Genomic DNA, 21,997 nt, shown 5'->3' with positions numbered 1-21,997 from the left:
ATAAAAAATGAAGATAAGTAAATCCCCTAACACTTTTATTTTCAGGAAAATTCCAAAAACCAAATTTTTGGGTTTTTTTCTCTTTTTTTGAAAATGTACATTTTTTGCTTGAAGTATACCTAAACTTTAATTTTATTGATGAAAAAAATATTAACTTTTGGATTTTGTTTTCTATTTGTTTCTGGAAAATCAGCCTAGTTTTCAATCAAACAGTTGTTCATTTTATACAGGGTGTCCCAAAAGTTAACGTCGAAACGAAAACGGTAGATAGGGTAGGTGGTGAAAGTTATCAGAAAAATAATAAAAAAACTCGCAGCCATATATTTTGGGAGTTATGGGCATTTGAAAAAAAGTCGAAAAAATGGTCACCCTGTGACGGTTTTTCATGTGCCGTGACTACAAATCTTAATTTTTCTCATTTTTTTCTTTTGTTACGGAACCTTGAATAGCCCTGCTATCAAATGCATTTAAAAATTTTAACTCAGCTGCATCAGTTTTAGAGAAAATATTACTTTTTTACCCAACTTAGTACTAAAAAAAATTTACATGACTCTAATTCAATGAGCCGTAGTGTAAAAAAATGCACTACGATGTTTCGGCAAATTGCCTTAAAAGTTTGTGTGTTCAATTCTCTTTTCAAAATGGTATAACATTTTTGGGAATATTTCATAAAAATAACCGATATAAAATTTTTTTTCTTAAGAAATCCGACTTTTTTTTGAAAATTTTTCCATATTATTTAAGTTTTTGTATTCTGAAAGGTTCGGAAAGGGTACAAAACTTGAATAATATGGAAAAATTACCTCATAAAAAAGTCGGATTTCTTAAGAAAAAAAATTTTATCTCGGTTATTTATGAAGTATTCCCAACAATGTTATAACATTTCGAAAAGAAAATTGAACACACAAACTTTTAAGGCCTTGCCGAAACATCGTAGTGCATTTTTTTTACACTACGGCTCATTGAATTAGAGTCATGTAAATTTTTTTTAGTACTAAGTTGGGTAAAAAAGTAATATTTTCTCTGAAACTGATGCAGCTGAGTTAAAATTTTTGAATGCATTTGATAGCAGGGCTATTCAAGGTTCCGTAACAAAAGAAAAAAATGAGAAAAATTAAGATTTGTAGTCACGGCACATGAAAAACCGTCACAGGGTGACCATTTTTTCGATTTTTTTTCAAATGCCCATAACTTCCAAAATATATGGCTGCGAGTTTTTTTATTATTTTTCTGATAACTTTCACCACCTATCCTATCTACCGTTTTCGTTTCGACGTTAACTTTTGGGACACCCTGTATAATAGCAAATTTATGTTGATGTTCGAATTTCTTTAAAATGGGATACACAAACTGTCGACACTGTAACTATGGTAATATTTCAAAATTTTTAATATGTTAACATCACATAAAGTCGTAATAATAATAATCCTAATAAACAACGGACATATAATACTTTGTTAAATCGGTCTACCAACTTTTGCTAGAGAAAAAGTTACAAAAAATAAAATAATTTATTTTTTTAAATTCTTTTCTTAGAAAATTATGTCAAATCACAATTAAAAATAAAAAAAATTCTCGACTTTTTTCTTTAAAAAATTCTTTACGGTTCAAAAAAACGTTTCGAAAAGAAAATTGCATGTAGAAATTCTGTGGAACCGTTTCCTTTTCGTTTCAAAGTGTGATTTTTATATAAAATCGGAATAAAAACTCGCTGAAGCTGGGAAGACCACTGTAATTTATAGAATAAATTCAATTCTTTTCTTATCATTTCAAAATTGTGTTCCCTTATTTGTAATTATTAACTAAATAAAAAACATTCTTATTTGATTTATTTACATAGTGTAGTTGTATACAGTTTAAACATGCATATTATGTAGATATATGTAAGTAGGTAACTCAGAACGATTTTGTCATTGATAAATTAAGAAAATTTTTTCTATCCATAAAACTTAACTCTTTACTGTTTCAATAATTTCTTTATTTTGTTTTTTTTTTTTTTTAATTTACTTTGATTAAAAGTATCGAAATGAAAACATCAACTAATAGCTTTTGAATGAATCCAGGTAATGGCACTTTCGCTTACAACTTTTCTTTTATGTTTTGTTATTTTGAAAGGCACTATGCACTCGTGCAAACACAATATCTACTGCAAGCGCTTGCAACGGCAGCAAATTCACTTGAAAGTTTTCCTTATAACAAGAGTAGAGTGCTCTTCAATGGCGTCAAAGCCGCATTTCCATAAACATTTTACTTTGTCAATGTCCTCCAATCGAATATCAGAAAGCATAATCTCTGCACCAGAAATACCCAAGTAATGGCATTAGATTGATTTGACATTACGTTCTTTCTGTTGTTGTCGGTAGAGCAGCTGTTGATTGGGTTTCAATAATGGTTTTACTTTCTAAAATGATGTTGTAGGGTTGGTAAATGTTAGTATTTCTGCCCTTTACAATTCTCTTAATTTGTTTATATTGATCCTTGGTCGATTTATGTAGATTTCACTACAAAAGCTAAACTTTTACAGGGTTCTGTGTATATTCGCTTTTTTTCTTATTTACTCATCAATTTTGTGCAATTTAAAAAAATAAAAATTATTTGAATACAAAAAATATTGAAAAGTAGCTGCAATACAATTAATAAAATGTTTTCGAGAGACCAACAAGGTGTTAGATATTTCTTCAAATTTTTTAACATTGTATACTTTGGAAAATCTTCGTTTGTATGATTTGTTTGGATACTGTGATCCACCTCGAACTTCATTTATTGATTTTCGCTAAATTACGACATGCTGCGACATGGTTTCAACGTTACCCTTCCCAATTTGAAAGCAGGATACGCTATTTCCGGTCAAAAGACCGAAAGGATATGTTTTTCTACTACTTTCATTCATAAGCCTACCTTTAGAGTATTATTTAAGGTTGTTTATCTTTTAAAAAATCAGCACTTTACTACTTCTTAAAACGCAAATTCAGTTCTTAAACGGTACAAAAATTAAATAATATGGTAAAATTACCTAATAAAAAAAGTCGGATTTCTTAAGAAAAATATTTTTATTTCCGTTATTTATGGAATATTCTCAACAATGTTATACCATTTTGAAAAGAGAATTGAACACACCAACTTTTGAGTTAACTTTCCGAAATGTCGTATTGCTTTTTTTTACACTACGGTTCATTGAATTAGGGTCATGTAAAATTTGTGTTTACTTAGTTGGGCAAAAAAGTGAAATTTTCTTTAAAGCTGATGAAGCTGAGTTGAAATTTTTGAATGCACTTGTAAGCAGGGTTATTCAAGGTTCCGCATCAAAAGAAAAAATTGAGGAAACTAAGATTTGTAGTCACGGCACATGAATGCCCATATCTCCCAAAATATATGGCTGCGATTATTTTTATTATTTTTCTGATAACAGTCACCACCTAACCTATCTACTGTTTTCGTTTCGACGTTGACTTTTGCGACACCCTGTATGTACTTAGGACTTCAATGCGTTGAATTCGCATTTTTTTCTTTTTATAAAACCATAGCATGAGTTCAAAATTCAGAACCTTTCAGAATACAAAAACTTAAATAATATGGAAAAATTACTTTATAATAAAGTCGGATTTCTTAAGAAAATAAATTTTATCTCGGTTAATTATGGAATATTCTCAACAATTTTTAATGCATTTGGTAGCAGGGCTATTCAAGGTTCCGTAACAAAAGAAAAATATGAGAAAAATTAAGATTTGTAGTCATGGCACCGTCACAGGGTGACCAGTTTTTCGACTTTTTTTCAAATGCCCATAACTCACAAAAAATATGGCTGAGATTTGTTTTATTTTTCTGATAACTGTCACCACCTACCCTATCTACCGTTTTCGTTTCGACGTTAACTTTTTGGACACCATCAGCCTTATTTATTAGATTTCGCTAAACAGCTCTAAACGGCTGAATAGTTAAACAATACATAAAGTTTTATGTAGCTTCTATGCAACGTTACATAAATTTCTATTTATTAAACATTTTCTTAGAAATTATAATTATGCTAGGTTTGTGTCAAAATAAGTACTAAAAATTGAAAATTAGTATTTTTTATAACGACAAACAACTCCATCTGTCGATAAATTAACTACATTTCGTTTGAAAATAAACAAAACAAAAAAAAAAAAATTAAACTAAAAAAAAAACAAACAAAAGCAAAAGTTCTCGTACGATGTCAAAATTAAGGAAGAATATCTCTAAAACAGAACGCGATTCCTGGTTTTGTTTTTAGTTGATTAGAACAATAAAAAAAATAAACATTAACAGCCCTATTTATAAATTCATCATAGAGAGTACATAGCATTATGTACTCTTTATAATGTATTTAAACAAAAAATTTTGATTTATAATATTTATGCAACGTTTAATAAAGATTGTATAAGCTAAACGCGTTTTTAGGTTGTTTAGAGCCTGAATAAGAATTTATTTTGCTTAGATGTCATTTGAACTTCACATAATTTTCAGAAAAAGAAAACATAGCAATGATTTGTATATATATTTTTTAATTGAAGAATTTATTTTTTGACAATTTGAAATCAAGTAAAACAAAAAATAAGAAATTTGGAGATTTTTTCCTGATATAATTTCCTGATTTATATGACATTGAGAACTTTCACTCATGTTTTTGTTTTTTTGTTGTTTATTTTTGAATCAGATTGAATTATTTTATGGACAGATGGAGTTGTTTGTCGTTATAAAAAGTACTTATTTTCCTTTTTTAGTACTTATTTGGACACAAACCTAGCATAATTATAATGGCTAAGAAAATGTTTTAAAAATAGAAATTTATGTAAAGTTGCATAATAGTCCAGTAATTTTAGGTTTTATCTGCGGAAAAATTCCTACTGGGCTGAATTTTGGTATACAGCTTAATGACGGCTTTGTTATGAAGATGTGAAAAATCGACATTGATATCGTGTCCGCGTTAAGAGTTATAGGGGTCAAAAGGTCACAAAAACTGGTTTTTCACGATTTTCAGCAAAACGGTAAGTCTTATCAAAAAATTTTCAATGCAAGAATTGTAGACCAGATTATTATATATAAAAAGTGTCATGACACTTTTTTTCCTAAGACCCACCGTTTCTTAGGTATAACGATTCAAAAAGTTGAAGTTTAGTTGTAATCGTCATAATCCTATTCCTGAAAAAAAAACTCCTAACTGAAAAGTTCCTGAAATTTCATTATTTTTTTAGCTTGAATTTCGTTCCTCAACTGTTAAGAATATGGGGAAACCAAAAAAAAAATGGAAATTTTCGCCATTTTTCCGATTGGGGCCTTTCTCCCGAAACCATTTCCCTGGGAATTTTTGTTTAGAATATGTCTGAAAATATACAGGGTGTGCAATAGAGAATGGACAACCCTAAAACGGCTTATAGCTACACTTATGATTGTTCTAAAAACAGATAGAAAAAAGTTCTATCGCAACCAGTTCATAAAATATGGACTTTTTTTCGTTCAGTGTATTTTAAATTTTATCATCTAATGTTTTCGTTCACTACAACCACGAATGAATGAATTTTATTTATTTCTTTTTTTTATAATTTTCTACAATAATTGGATGAGTACAAAAACACTTTAAAAATTTCATAGCTATTGCACATTTTCGTAAAAAAAATTTTGAAATCTGTTTTTTGATGCAAAATGTAAAAAAAGTATTTTATGAAAAATTTTAAACACCTGTGGTATAAAATAAATCTATAGAAACCTAGGTGGCCAACTTTCTTAAAAATATTCTGGTATAAGGAGAATATTTTTAAGAAAGATGGCCACCTAGGTTTCTATAGATTTATTTTATACCACAGGTGTTTAAAATTTTTCATAAAATATTTTTTTTACATTTTGCATCAAAAAACAGATTTCAAAATTTTTTTACGAAAATGTGCAATAGCTATGAAATTTTTAAAGCTTTTATGTACTCATCCAATTATTGTAGAAAATTATAAAAAAAAGAAATAAATAAAATTCATTCATTCGTGGTTGTAGTGAACGAAAACATAAGATGATAAAATTTAAAATACACTGAACGAAAAAAAGTCCATATTTTATGAACTGGTTGCGATAGAACTTTTTTCTATCTGTTTTTAGAACAATCATAAGTGTAGCTATAAGCCGTTTTAGGGTTGTCCATTCTCTATTGCACACCCTGTATATTTTCAGACATATTCTAAACAAAAATTCCCAGGGAAATGGTTTCGGGAGAAGGGCCCCAATCGGAAAAATGGCAAAAATTTCCATTTTTTTTTGGTTTCCCCATATTCTTAACAGTTGAGGAACGAAATTCAAGCTAAAAAAATAATGAAATTTCAGGAACTTTTCAGTTAGGAGTTTTTTTTTCAGGAATAGGATTATGACGATTACAACTAAACTTCAACTTTTTGAATCGTTATACCTAAGAAACGGTGGGTCTTAGGAAAAAAAGTGTCATGACACTTTTTATATATAATAATCTGGTCTACAATTCTTGCATTGAAAATTTTTTGATAAGACTTACCGTTTTGCTGAAAATCGTGAAAAACCAGTTTTTGTGACCTTTTGACCCCTATAACTCTTAACGCGGACACGATATCAATGTCGATTTTTCACATCTTCATAACAAAGCCGTCATTAAGCTGTATACCAAAATTCAGCCCAGTAGGAATTTTTCCGCAGATTGGGCTTAAAAATGACTAAAATGACTGGGCTATAAAGGCTACATAAAACTTTATGTATTGTATAACTATGCAGCCGTTTAGAGCTGTTTAGTGAAATCTAATAAATAAGGCTGTAATAATTTCTGTGAAAAGAAAACAAAATGCATACAAAGCCCTCGTAAGAAATATGAGGAAAACATTTCCAAAAACACACAATTTGTAATTCATTATTTATCTAAAAACACACAATTTCTTATTTATTACTTAAGTTCATTGCAATTTTATCACTTTTGTTTATAAAATAAAAAGAGAAAGATGCGAAAGAATTTCGTCAATAAAAAAATATACAAATCATTGCTGTGTTTTATTTTTCTGACAATAATTTGATGTTCAAATGACATTTAAGCAAAATATATTCTTATTCAGGCTCTAAACAACCTAAAAACGCGTTTAGCTTATACAATCTCTATTAAACGTTGCATAAATATTATAAATGACAATTTTTTGTTTTAAGACATTATACAGAGTACATAATGCTATGCACTGTCTTTGATAAGTTTATAAATAGGGCTGCATGTATTTAAAAATAATTTTTTTTACAAAAAGTTTCTTATGTAAAGTTTCTAATGTAAGATAAAGTTTCTATGATTTGAGTGTAATTTTTGTAGTTCCGAAGCTTCTTAAAATAAATAACTCTAAAAGTGGGTAAAATCAAAGTTGAAGGTCACTGTATAAAATGTAAGTTTTTTTTTTTTTTTGTGAAAATCGTACGTACGTAAGAAAAGAAAAAGAAAATAAATTATCCTGTCGTAAAAACGTATCTATTTTATAATCTTTAAATATGATTTTCGCTGTGCGATTGTGTAACCAACCCTCACACGAAAAAATTAATAAATTTCAGTGTCCATTTTGGCTGTAAACTACTTTTGTAGTCTCCAAAAACTGCTACGTACTAAGTTTAAAGTGAATCGACTCATCGGTTCAGGTTGTTACAGACAGACAGACGGACTTTCGGGAACCACCGTTTTAAAATTCTCTTTGATCTTAATGTCAACTTTTTTTGTTTCGAACCACAATACAAAATCCCGAGAATTTTTCATTAACATTATTCAACTACCAGGAATTATAAGGACTGCAATTTTGTCTCTCAAAAGTACACTGCATAACTTTTTACCTCCAACACCAATGCGAAACTCAGCAAATGATATAGATTCAAACCAGCACATTGATCCCGACCAACTCTAAAATTCGTTTTAATTTAATTAATTAATTCTTTTGAAACCTTTTATTAGAGTGATGAATTATTTTAAATTTCCCGGAAATAAGCAAGAACACAAAAAAATTCTTCTATATCATTTGTTTGCAACTTTTAATAAATTCTGAAAATGCATTCAATCTGGTCAATTTTATCAATTTTACAATCAAATTCACATCACTTGCAGTTGTTTGACATCATCCCACTAATGCTTTTTAGGCAATTTATTTTTCAACTGAAAAACTCACACAGAATTTAAAAGTGAAACTCAAGTACTTAAATAAACTTGAATAATATAAAACCTCTAATTTGACAATCTCTTTGTTATCTTAAATAATTACAAAAGTAGATATTGAATTTTCAATAACCAAAATTAATATTTCAATGAATATAATCTCCAAAACTAAAAAAACTAACCAACATAAAAAAAAACTTCATATAAAAGTGTCCTAAAGCTAAGAAAGAAAAATCAATTTTATGCTGCATTTGTATGTTGGATGATTTTTTAAACAATCCTTTTCAAAAACGTTCATCTACAAGTTTCTTATTGTCTTTTGGTGTGAAGCATTTTATATTTATGTAGGTAGATACATACTTCTATAAGAAAAGATGTCTTTTTCTTTGCTTGCTTTTCGAAAGCCATAATCTTGTGTAAGACAACATTGTAAGAATAGGCATTGAACATTTTTCTCTAGACCTTCAATTCAAGTGTATATGTATGCTAAGCATAGTTGGCTGAGTGCCAAGAATTTATGAAAGCGTTAAATCCTTGCTCTTATAGTCACTTCCTCAAGCAGCACAACGAATAGGATTTCATTGTTATATTTTCAAAGTTATAAAAAAAAACAAAAAATATAAAAACTTGAAATTTTCATCTTTAGTTATCGCATTACTGTCACAGAAGAAACTTGACTGGTTGGCAAATTAACTATGCCATAAGATTAAAGTACCTATACAAATGTACAAGTACATATAACATGGAACTATTTATGAATAACTTTCGTGTATATTTTTTAAAGTTTCAATCAATTTGCAGAGCAAACGGAATATGAGTAAATGAAATTAACAAGCACACATCTTTGTATCAAGGTAACCTTCAAAGAGATGAGAATTTATTTCAAGTGGCCGAAAAAAAAAAAAATAGGTAGGCTTTCAACTAGTTTTGGCCTGTGATATCGCTTAGCTTCAGTATGGTAGAATTTCTACAAAGCGCGTTTAAAATTTATGCCACACCTTACGATTAAATTGTATTTTTACATTTATGATTTTTTTTTCAGAACATTCTAATAAATCTATTCCCAAAGAATTTTTCATGAAAAAGCAAACACACTGTTAATGATCCTTTTTTAAATGATAAATATTATAAATCAACCGCCAAGCGAAAAGGGCCCAACTTAAGAATTTTTGCGAGCGAGATTTCGATTTAAAAATAGTTTTTCTGTTGAGGGACATGATAAATTACTAGGAAATCGATGAATCGAAAACAGAACAAAAAAAGTAGCGAATGTTAGTATAAAATTCCAAGCTTTATAACTCTGCCTCCAGTGTAACACGCCAAAAACAATATTGAATTTAATTCGAGAAATATGAATTTAGTTGCTAAGCCTAGTTTAACATGAGCTCATAAATGTCAAAATAGAAAAAATTGAAAAAGTACAGTTCCGTTTTAATTATTTTTAAGAATATATTTTTAAAGTGCTGATTTTTTGTTCTACTTTCAAAGTGTAGGCCCGATGGATTTAATTTTGTTGTTGAAATCGAAATAAGGCATCATGCTGGGTTCAAATTTATCTTTTTTTTGAAAAATTAAAAAATAACTCTTTTCAAAATTAATTTATAAACATATTCACATTTTTTTAAATGTTTTTTTAGTTATATAGTTATATTATAGTAAAACAAATAAATTTTGTAATTACTGCAATTTTTTAACGTTTGGATTTGCCTAAATAAAAAAATATTTACCTGCCCTTTTTCGGTGTAAGGTACGCAAATCCTACTGCAAAAATATATGTCGAAAAAAAACATTCCTTATGTGTCATAACGATTTGTTTACCATTTATTCATGCTTGATACTTATGGTATCACTTAGCTGAGCACTTATAATAAAATAAAACGTTTTTGATTTACATAATTGACTATGGCGTATACGTAATATTTTTTTTTTTTAATTTTAGATTTAGGTTATAGTTCAAACTAATCAGGATTTGATATCACAACTATTATTGACAAGCTTTTTACTTCTTTAACAAACTCCAAACAACAAAAAATTGCAATATTCTCTCTCTCAAGCTTCTAGCATACTTAAACTTTTATCAAAAAAATCACTTATGGTCTAGGTAGGATCTAGGAATTTTTGGCATGTAAGATAACGGTTTGTTTTATAAAAATTAGTTCTTGAACAACGAAGGTGGAGTACCTAATTTTGAAAACGATGGAAAACGGAATTCTTACTAGCACTTAATATTCGAACAGAATGTTGGCCGAATGTTGTCATCTTTGCTGATGACGATGGAAAAGTTTTAGTCGTCATTATTCCGATATCATTTTTCTCTTATTGTAACTTTCAGGAGAAAAATTGTTCACGATCAAAAAATTTTCTTTTTTCTGAACCTGATTTATCAGGTGAAATGCGGATAATCGACAATTTTTTCCTCCTTTTTGGTGGTGAATCGGAAAATGTTATTCCATTTGGGGTAAACTCGCAATAGCTATTGAAATTGCGGGCGAACTAAAAGTTTTACTAATGTAGCTCATATTAGGGCTGATTATTCCTTTTTTTAACAACTAGATTGAGTTTTAAGTGGCCTTTCGAAAGCATTAGATTATATGTACTTTTGATTTTTTGTCTTTTGCTTTAGGTCAAACAAGCAAAATAAATGTTATTCATGTAGTCAATTCAATGTAGGATTGCACCATTGAATAAGTGTAAAATTCAAATTTAGTCTTTTTAAAATTTTTATTTTGGGGGATTTTGGGTCATGCATAACATCAAATATTTCTAAAATTAAGAAAACAAATTTGTATTTGTTAGTTTTTCCCCGTGTCATATCTTATGTTGCCTAATATTTACAGAAAGTAGTTAAAAGCTTACTTTCTTTGCGTAACCTATTTTTAAACATTCAAATTTATATTTTCTTGGATTACAATGGCAGTAAATATCATTTCTGTATTTTAATAGAAATTATTAATGGTCTTTTCCCCAAAATACAAGTTTTCTTCATTATAAATCATGATGTAATTAAAAGTAATTAAAAAGAAGATGAACCCTTGTGCTCAAGTTGCATATTTTTATGCTGAAATCAGATGTACCCCAGCAACATTGTATATTTTTATCTTGAAGGCCATAACGAATCAGGCAACATAAAATTAACAAGCCAACAAAAGCCACAATTTGGGCAATAAACGACAAAGTTTTTGGAGTTGATACTCTTACCACTAACACCATAGGATCACCTACATGCTATATCCTATTATTGTGTACCCATATAGCTAGCCGGACCCGAAACCCAAAAGCTGTGTCTGTCAGCTTTGCTAATTTAGAAAATTGAATTTTATTGCATTGTTGGCCAACAAGTATTAAGTTTTTTGTTGTAGGTATATTTTGTTGTTGTTTTTTTTTTTTTTTTTATTTTTTGACAACGCTCGACGACCCAGTTCCGGTTAAAAAAACATGAAAAAAACACCAGAAGCCTTGCACAAGAAGCATGACGACGACGTGTACACCTGACTGACTGCACGACATAAATTTCAATTCCATGAGGATTTAACAAGAGCAGAGAGATGCTGGGTGGTGGCAGTGGCAGGCTGGCCTGGCAGGCTATAGCCAGGCGGTTGAATTGGGGCCTCTGAAGTGCAGTTATATTTCAATGGTAATCTCATTAGGATTTCAGGGATGTTCGTTTCATCGTTGTCGTTGTGAATGTTTATTGTGTCAGTAGGGTTGATGCCGTCGAGTTTCCAGACGGAGAATAATGTACATGTGGCCCATTAACTGTACGTGGTTTAAGTGGTTTGTGCAAAACACCAGAAGGGAATTTATTTTAATTTTAAATTCACAATAATACAAAAAAAATGAAACAAAGAACTTTTTCATCCGCTAGAGCTGTGGTGTGAACTGAAATTTTCACATCTCTCCTACGTCTCGTTAACTACTGATTCGCAGTTGGGATTGTGGTTTGCCGGTTTGACCACAAACAAAAAAAAAATTAAAACCAAGCTTCCTGATTTTCGATCACTTCACATACCTACACGCTTGAGGGTATATAGTTGAGGTCAAGGTATTGTTATCTAGTTTTTATTCACTCAGCGAAGGAAGCTTTAGTTAGTTTCGTGGAAGGTTGGAATTTCAAACCTTTAACCTGCTGGAAAAATTAACCGGAAAAATCGATTTTTTTATTCTGTCTTGTTTTCTGACTAATAATATAAAAATACATTGGAAAATCATTTAATTATATTTTTGTTAAGTTACAACCTAAGTTGCATTTACTTAGCCAAATCTAGGAAAGATTACGTATACACCGTAGTGTACCTACATAATATTTGTACTTGTGAAAAAGGCACTATAGAGCAAATTTAGGATACTTAAAAAACTCTGGATTTTAATCAGACATGACAATTCGATCAGAGAGCAGAAAAGTGAGCCCACAATTCAATGTATATTAGGGTGGGTCAAAAAAAATCGAAATTCTTCTTTTTTTTTTATTTTATACTCCGAAAAATCGATTTCTAGACACCTCTAGAATATACTCACCAAATATGGGCTCCTAATATTAGCACCTTATATTCACTTTGCAATTTTCCATTTTTACATCATCTACTAAAATGATCATTTTTTTATAAATCGACTTTTTTTGCGAATTTCTTTACATATTCTTGTAGGAAATTGAACGCTCTACAAAAAAAGGCCATTCCACTTTTTTCGTTTACCTAACCGTTTAAGAGATATTTGAGGTCCAAGATCGAGAAAATCTTTAAAAATTCGAGTAAAATTTAAAAAAATATAAAAACATTTTTAACTTTTCAAAATTTTCTAATTCACTGAAAAATCTTTATGAAATAAGCAAGATGATTTCTTGTAGGGGTTAAACGTTCTAAAAATATTCGTATCCAAATTGCAGTGCATACTGGTCATAAGAAAACTATTGAAGTCAGTGGGTATTAGGGTTTGGATACGAATATCTTCTAAACGGTTAAAGCTATTTTTCAATTTGTAACAAAATTAAGAACAAAAAACGAATTTTTAAAGATTTTCTCGATTCTGGACCTCAAATATCTCTTAAACGGTTAGGTAAACGAAAACAGTGTACAAGGCCTTTTTTTTAGAAAGTTGAATTTCCTACAAGAATATGTAAAATAATTCGTTTAAAAGTCGATTTATAAAAAAATGATTTTTTTTAGTAGATGATGTAAAAATCCTTCTTTCCCATTAATATAAAGAGCTCATACTTGGAAATATTCAAAAACAAAATGTATTTTTTTTACCCACCCTAATGTAATGTCTGTGTGCCGATTCTAAAGCGATTGGATTCACACTATATATTCTGAAGCAGAAAATTTGCGTTTGACCCTGACACCAGGATGATTTAGCTGGAGAAAATTTTTGTTAAATACTTACAGAATTGTTATGCATTGATGTCTTTAAGCATGGATTCCATTATGTCTCTCAAGTTAGCAGAGCAAGGTCAGCAGAACATATGTTTTGTTATTGGATCTTTTAGTGCTTATTAAGTGCTAATTAAGTGCCCCAAAATTAAATTAAGTGCTCCACTACTTTTGGAGAAAATTAATGTTCTGCTAACTTGATTTAAAGTTAGCAGAGCAATTACCAGAAAATGCCCTAAACTGCTCGTAGAAAAATCGGGTTTGGTATAATATTTAGGTGCTAATTAAGTGCTCTACGAATCCAAAAAAAAAAATTTCCAAAAATATTTTTTTTTCCAAAAATAATTTTTTTTCTGTGATTTTCGAAAAAAAATTTTTTTTTTTTTCAAACTGTCTTAAATAATTAAGTGCTTAACTAATATAAGTTAAGTACCCCATTTTCCGAAGAATTTTTCGAGATTTTCCATTAAAAAAAAATATTTTCATTTTCCATACAAATTCATGTTCTGCTAGCTTGAATTTTGATTTTCTCAAAAAATACATTTTTTTTTGACAAAATTCAAATGGAGTAATTAAGTGCTCGACTAATTTGAATTAAGTACCCCATTTTCCGAAGAATTTTCCGAGATTTTTCATTAAAAAAAAAATATTTTAATTTTTCATACAAATTCGTGTTCTGCTAACTTGAATTTTGATTTTTTCAAAAAATTCCACTTTTTTCGACAAAATTCGAATTGAATAATTAAGTGCTCGACTAATTTGAATTAAGTGCTCCATTTTCCGAAGAATTTTCCGAGATTAAAAAAAAAAAAAAAATTGTCATTTTCCATACAAATTCGTGTTCTGCTAACTTGAATTTTGATTTTCTCAAAAAATAAATTTTTTTTGACAAAATTCAAATGGAGTAATTAAGTGCTCGACTAATTTGAATTAAGTACCCCATTTTCGGAAGAATTTTCCGAGATTTTTCATTAAAAAAAAATATTTGCATTTTCCATACAAATTCGTGCTAACTTGAATTTTGATTTTCTCAAAAAATAAATTTTTTTTGACAAAATTCAAATGGAGTAATTAAGTGCTCGACTAATTTGAATTAAGTACCCCATTTTCCGAAGAATTTTCCGAGATTTTTCATTAAAAAAAAATATTTTAATTTTTCATACAAATTCGTGTTCTGCTAACTTGAATTTTGATTTTTTCAAAAAATTCCACTTTTTTCGACAAAATTCGAATTGAATAATTAAGTGCTCGACTAATTTGAATTAAGTACCCCATTTTCCGAAGAATTTTCCGAAATTTTTCATTAAAATTCAAGTTAGCAGAACACGAATTTGTATGGAAAATGACAATTTTTTTTTTTTTTTAATCTCGGAAAATTCTTCGGAAAATGGAGCACTTAATTCAAATTATTCGAGCACTTAATTATTCAATTCGAATTTTGTCGAAAAAAGTGGAATTTTTTGAAAAAATCAAAATTCAAGTTAGCAGAACACGAATTTGTATGAAAAATTAAAATATTTTTTTTTAATGAAAAATCTCGGAAAATTCTTCGGAAAATGGGGTACTTAATTCAAATTAGTCGAGCACTTAATTACTCCATTTGAATTTTGTCAAATAAAATTTATTTTTTGAGAAAATCAAAATTCAAGTTAGCAGAACACGAATTTGTATGAAAAATTAAAATATTTTTTTTTAATGAAAAATCTCGGAAAATTCTTCGAAAATGGGGTACTTAATTCAAATTAGTCGAGCACTTAATTACTCCATTTGAATTTTGTCAAAAAAAAATGTATTTTTTGAGAAAATCAAAATTCAAGCTAGCAGAACATGAATTTGTATGGAAAATGAAAATATTTTTTTTTAATGGAAAATCTCGAAAAATTCTTCGGAAAATGGGGTACTTAACTTATATTAGTTAAGCACTTAATTATTTAAGACAGTTTGAAAATCACAGAAAAAAAGTTATTTTTGGAAAAAAAATTATTTTTGGAAATTTTTTTTGGGATTCGTAGAGCACTTAATTAGCACCTAAATATTATACCAAACCCGATTTTTCTACGAGCAGTTTAGGGCATTTTCTGGTAATTGCTCTGCTAACTTTAAATCAAGTTAGCAGAACATTAATTTTCTCCAAAAGTAGTGGAGCACTTAATTTAATTTTGGGGCACTTAATTAGCACTTAATAAGCACTAAAAGATCCAATAACAAAACATATGTTCTGCTGACCTTGCTCTGCTAACTTGAGAGACATGATTCCATTTCAATCTGGTTTGTTTCCATTAATTAGCCAAATCTTATTTTTCGCAAGAAAAACACTCTTTCATCAATTTTCATATATTTATTAAAAATAAATAAATTCATAATAAACAAAAAAAATACTTGTACTTTAGTATCCAATTAAGTAAATTTAAAAAAATGAAAATAAATATTACGAGATAAAATTAGAAGATGAAAAAATGTTAAAAAAAAAACACTCAAGCTACATTAATTTGTTCATTAATAAAAAACAACTGAGTTAAACACATTAATTTTTGAACCTAATATAGAACACACACTTTTCTTTTTTTTTTATTCCGTCAAACAAAAAAAATGCACCAAGAAATCCAAACAAGGATAACACACTCTATTTATGATATGACTATAAAATGCTCAAAACATTACAAAAATATATATTCGGCTTTACGATTCGACAAGAACTTGCAACAACATTCAATGAGTTGTTTGTTGAACACTGCTCTTTTAAGCTTTTGTCCGTTGTTTGGCATAATCTAGGGCATTTGTAAGGATTCGTTTTTCAAGAATTCGATATTGCAAGATTAGGGCCTTTAAGTAACCCACTTTTGTTTGGCCCTTTTCATGGTTTTGTAATGCTAATTCATCTTCTTCCAACGTGGTTGGAAAAACTCTTAATAGAAGGCTCAGTCGTGTTTGAAGGAACAGCCACGTTTTTGACTCAAGACTAGTTTCTAGCGCGCAATCGATGTGAAACAGATCGGTAGCTCGATTTTCTATCCAATGTTCCAATTGCTCTTTGTTCATATTAAAAATTCGAACAAATGCTAGCAATTTCGGTGAGATAAAGAGAGGCGCTTGGAAGACTTTGAGTTCCGTATTCTTTGGTATTTCTAGCATTTCAAGGAGTTTGGTACGTTCGGTTAGCAGCTCATCAGAGCTACTTAGGCCAAGTTTTATGCTAACACTGTCTTTTTTATTGTCTGGATAAACGAAACTGTAAAGAAAAATATGATAGTATACAAAAATTTGAATTTTTTTGTTAACATGTAAGCTTACCCATTGTGCACAAGTAGGTCAGCATTTGAACGATCGCCATAGTAAATAAATATTTGTTCACCTTTTTGAAAGTCTGTTAGTGCAGAACTTTCTAGTTGACATAGTTCCATATTAAAAAAGGAGGTAATAGTTCCATCTTTGTGGTTCGCCATGTCCCAGAAAGGAATCAGCGAAGCTATTGTATCGAAACCATGAGTTGAATCTTCATCTTCAGGCTGATCTAATCGTGGGATGATATTTTCTCTTGTCATTACCGTAGAAACACCCCACCTTCAAATGAAATGAGAAAATTTAATTATTCAAATTATGTTCAATGTATACAACAAAAAAAAAAAAAATAACAGTCATTGTTGTATCAAGAAAATAAAATTGGATTGTAAATTGTCTCTGTTTATAAAAATGTTCAGAGAAATGTTAAAACAAAATATTGTGTGTAAAAGTGCGAATGCTCGTTTGTGCAAATTTTGAGAAAAAATTATAGTCCGAGATTTGACCTCCGACTACTATTTTAAAAGCCAAAACAAAACATAAAAAAACAATATTACCGTATTCGTATATCTCTTTTACATCTCAAGTATTTTTATTCATATCGAAGAATTTTTCCTATGATCATGAAAAATTAAAAAAAAAAAGATTGAACAAAACTTGAATTTTTCCCATTTTTCATAGTAGTTGCGCGGCTTAGCAATAAAAAAGAGAACTCCTTGAATATAAGTGGTAGGCTGATGAAATTTTATAAATATAAATAAAGATTCGCATTATCAAAAAATACAAATAAAAATATTTTGTATAAAAAAATGTTATTCCATATAAAATCTGTTCTTTGTTGAAATAAAAAAAATCAATGCAAAAATATATATTTTTTTAATAAGCATTAAATTTCTTAGAATTTTGATTATTTGACCATACATTAGCATGTATTTCAACTATAATATATAAGCGTTTTTTATAATTCTAAGAAATTCGACGAATATTAAAAAAATGCACACATTTTTTTTTTATGTACCTAATGGAGACAATTTTTGATTTGCAATTTTTCAACTTTCTTATAAAGGAAAATAAAAAGAAAATCATTTTAAAAATTTTAGTTTTTTGATATTTCTAATGATTCTGCAATTACGGTATTTGAAAAGAAAAAACTGGTACTAAAACTGTAAGACAAGAAGAATGTACCTTTTTAATGGTTGAGATATAGCTTTTCGAAAATCAATCACGATTGTTTTTGTTTCTTTTATTTTTGGGGCTAGTTTATCTGTATAAATGCATTGATATCTTAATAAATTATCCATAGAATTTAACAAAAGTGTTTTGTTTTTTTTTTTTTTTGCCTATAGCTAGACAATGTGCACAAATTTGAAACCACGACTATTCGAAAAATTTTAAGTTTTATTTGAATACAATTTTGTTTTTTTGTTGAAAATTCTAAAAAAAAAAACAGGTTTCTGTTTGTCTGGATCATCTCGAAGTATTACAACAATGATTCAAACCATATCGAAACATATCGAAAATCTATCAATAAATATTTATTTAGATACTACTTTGGAGTTCAACGATGTAAAATCTATGTGTGTTAAAGTCTTAAAAAAATCAAAAATAATCACACGAAATTATTGTCGTTAACAACTTTTGCTAAATACCCACATATGAACTTATAAGTGAAGATGTATCTTTAAGTTGTTTTATAGTAAAGGGTATATGTATGAACGTAATTAAAAATGTATTCCAAATTATAAAGTTTGCATGAAGTCATCATTTTGTTTTTAATGCTATATACATTCACTTCATCCCTGTCAATTTTCAATGAAGCTGTCATAATGTTTGAGAAGACCTACAGATAAACATCCTCTACATATTTTATAACTCTAGCTTGGTGGTGCATATTTTAAACCTTCCACCTAAATTTACTTTTTCATTCATTTTATTTAACAAATAAAAATCATTAAAACTTGCATAATAATTTGGTTTCACGCCAAACTTTTCTGATGTTTTAATTAAAAACGTTGAAAAAATATAAAAAAAAATTAACTAAAAAAAGTTAAATAAATAACCTACTTAGATACAGCTAACTGTTTCAATATTCAACTACATATTGGAGTTGCAACATAAATTTGGTATAGAAAACAAATTTATTTGGAAATTTAATGCAGCGAGTAGTCAACAAAATAATTTAATTAATTTAATTTATTTAGTAACCTTTGATGGATTTTTGGTAGATAGTTTTGTTATTTTAATCTCGCTTTAACGACTTTAACTTCTTCGAGTCAAAACTAAGTGTAATTTAATTTTGAAATTCAAAATTATATAATCATAAACTAGTGGACAGAATTGAGGGATACAAAAATATCCAAATTCTTTGAGGTTTATTAAGTGACTGCTCTTAAAAATGGTTGTACTGGAATTCGAAAAAAAAGGATCTTAAAGCTCGAACTGTCTAGTTTTGAGATCTTGTAATTTAAAAAAATGTTCAAGGTACGTGTTCCGCTCAATCCCATTGAAAACCGAACAAAATAATTCGAAATTTGTTTGGATCTTTTTTTGGTCTAAAAGCTTGCGAAAAATTTTTCCAACTTAACCACTATATGGATCGGATAACTTGTTCATTCAGCTTAAAATATTTATGCGAACACTTCGACGCTGAGATATCGAACTTTTTTCTTCATCATCAAATCTCTGGAACCACTGATTGCACAAGAAAATTAAGGAGAATTTTGAAATTTGGAATAAGTTTCACACAAAAATTAAGTATTGGTTTTTGAAAAAAAAAAAAAAATAATAAATTTAATTAATATAGATTGGAGGTACCTCCATGTTTTTCAACATCTCATCTTGCCTATGTTTCTCAGGTTGTGATTAATAAAGCAACAAAACTGAAAACACAATCAAATTCGATCGCAGATTCTAATTTTTGAATAAATAACAATAACTTTAATTCCAACCAATTTGAAACCAACCTTATTTTGTATTTAATCTTTCTTTGCCTGTTGTTTTAATGGAAAATCTGGACTAACCTCATTCAAGCTACCAAATCTATAGCTTTCTTTTTCTATTTTAGGAAAAAATATTTGTCCAATATCTTTTTGCATATACCTATACATTTTCCTGACCCCTTTTACCTTACCAACAAAAACTGCATCCGTAAATACATATCTATATAACTTTCCGGACTTTAAAACAAAGATTGGCTTTCAATGAAAAACCAACAAAATTCAATCTTTTGTGCCAGATAAAAGATACCTACCAAAGGAAAATATTATTTCAATTGCCTATAAACAGAAGACCAAAACAAAATAAGCATAATTGAGGTTGACAGGATTAATTTACGATGCTTTTAGAGAGAAGAGAAAAGAAAAACCTTGCTCTATATTTTTTTATTTTTTATTTATCTACTCTTAGTCTCTAACGTTGGATATTGTGTCCATTAAAGGTCATGTTTTGTGACATAGTGATATACATATACCTTTGGAAAGTTAATTTTTATCTTTTTTTATCTATTTTGAAAAAAAAATAAAATAAATTTCTTACTTTCTTCGATTAGTTTGAAAAACTTTCTTCGAGCAAGGATTTCCATTACTTATTCATGAGAAAAAATGTCAATCAACTTGATAAGGTGAAATTGCAAACAATCTCTGATCAAAGTCGCAAAAAGAAAACAATTAAAGTAAACACATCAAGATATTTTTTCTAGGAATCAATCAATAATGGATTTTGTTGCTCCTATTTATACCTCCCTTGCATGTTTGTATGTGAATATGTGGGATCATAATCATATTTATTCACGAACAACAAGGATAATATTCAAATTTGGAAAATTTCAATTAACATCTAATTTATTTTAATTGAAGATTTTGAACGAAACAGTAGGAGGCTCTGTTGTCTTACAGGCAAGCTTATGGGAAAATGTCAAATAACATGCAGGTTATCTTAATAGGTTATGTCAAACAAATTCATTAAAGACTTCTAGAAGCTTTAACACCTTAAAGCTTAAAACAGAGAGTTTTTTTGCATTTTATATAGTTTTTTTTTTTTTTATTTAACAAATCTCACAACCACCTATATTAAAGGATTTCTTCTCTCTAATGGTTCTTGAGGGAAAAAGACATTAAATGAAAAAGCCAAAAGCACATTAAATAGAATATATAAAAAAAGCATTAAAAAAAAAAATATCTTCACTTACACTTACATCTGAACTTTCCGCAGTTTAATTCACTGAACTACTTCTTAATGCAACCGACTGTGGCAAAGGTACCTATACAGAAAACAGGACATCGAAGAAGTAATTCACATTTAATGGAAATGTTGCACTTACATGTAAGTGGCAGTATGCTGTTGCATCTAACACGGATGAAATCTTATATAGCTTATACATGTTGCTCGCAGGATACAGGTGCGCAGCAGAAAAAAAATAAAATAACATAAAAATAAAATTTATCAAGAACTGGTTCAGTGTCGAGAGAATATGTGTGTTCATGAAGAATCTACATGTAATTTATGGCATTTAATGTAGTAATTTTTTTTTCTGTAGGTATGTTACGGTGAAGGAGATAGAAAATTTTATTTTTCATATTATTCCGGGAAAATATAAGTGTAAGTATGTACATAATTTAAAATTTAAAGGTTTAACTTTTTATTTATTTTTTTTAAAGCGTTATGAGTATTTAATATACACTTTTGCTCTTGCAATCTTCGTTAATTGGATTTGTAAAGTAGCATGCTAAGCTGTTTTTGGATGATTTATGTATTTAATTCAGGAGCACACTGGTTGTGGGAAATACACAGTAACAAGTGAACAATTCGTATTTGTGGGAATTAAAAGAGGCTGGTGGTTCATGTACGAGATTTTTATCGGGAAAAAAAGACTTCGAGGAGGATGCTTATTTTTAAAGTATAATAATATAATAAGTGTTTTATATGAAATAATTAAAAAATAAAATACACGATTGGTTCGCACGAATTTGCTCTTATGGCAAAAGTTGATTTGAGGGTTAAAGCTATAATTCTATACGAATTACTAAATAATTTAAAGCTTTTTTTTATGTATTCATTACAGTAATTTTAATTTTATAAGAAATGTTTAGAAAATATAAAATTTTTTTTTAAACTTAAGAAACCACCCTTTGAAATTGCTCCAACAAAAAAATGCTGGAGACGTTTTTTTTAATTTTTTATCATTATATAAAAAAAATCAAAAATTCAAAAATTA

General features: G+C 28.7%; 2 protein-coding genes and 1 long non-coding RNA gene across 6 annotated transcripts in view; 2 read left to right on the top strand and 1 right to left on the bottom strand.

Moving 5' to 3' along the window:
- Positions 1-21,997, top strand: part of LOC129909821 (serine-rich adhesin for platelets) — a 96,161-nt gene that overhangs the window by 3,450 nt on the left and 70,714 nt on the right. The window lies entirely within an intron of this gene.
- Positions 1,529-21,555, top strand: LOC129909833 (uncharacterized). 2 transcript variants are annotated; one of them, XR_008771444.1, is made up of 4 exons: positions 1,529-1,731; positions 20,995-21,255; positions 21,302-21,381; positions 21,441-21,555. It is a non-coding gene; the product is annotated as an uncharacterized LOC129909833 (long non-coding RNA). The 2 variants fall into 2 exon arrangements; XR_008771443.1 differs by having other exon boundaries at positions 1,533-1,731; positions 21,320-21,381.
- Positions 15,896-21,997, bottom strand: part of LOC129909826 (actin-histidine N-methyltransferase) — an 85,286-nt gene continuing 79,184 nt past the window's right edge. Inside the window, exons 2-3 of the mRNA XM_055986932.1 lie at positions 16,798-17,067; positions 15,896-16,735 (exon numbers count right to left, since the gene is read on the bottom strand). Of these exons, the coding sequence (XP_055842907.1) occupies positions 16,246-16,735; positions 16,798-17,067 (760 nt within the window). The 3' untranslated portion in view covers positions 15,896-16,245. The remainder of the gene's footprint in view (positions 16,736-16,797; positions 17,068-21,997) is intronic.

Source organism: Episyrphus balteatus, chromosome 2, assembly GCF_945859705.1.
Source record: "Episyrphus balteatus chromosome 2, idEpiBalt1.1, whole genome shotgun sequence".
Lineage (NCBI taxonomy): Eukaryota > Metazoa > Arthropoda > Insecta > Diptera > Syrphidae > Episyrphus > Episyrphus balteatus.
The sequence above is the reverse complement of the archived record's forward strand: the minus strand, read 5'-3'. Positions and strand labels throughout refer to the sequence as shown.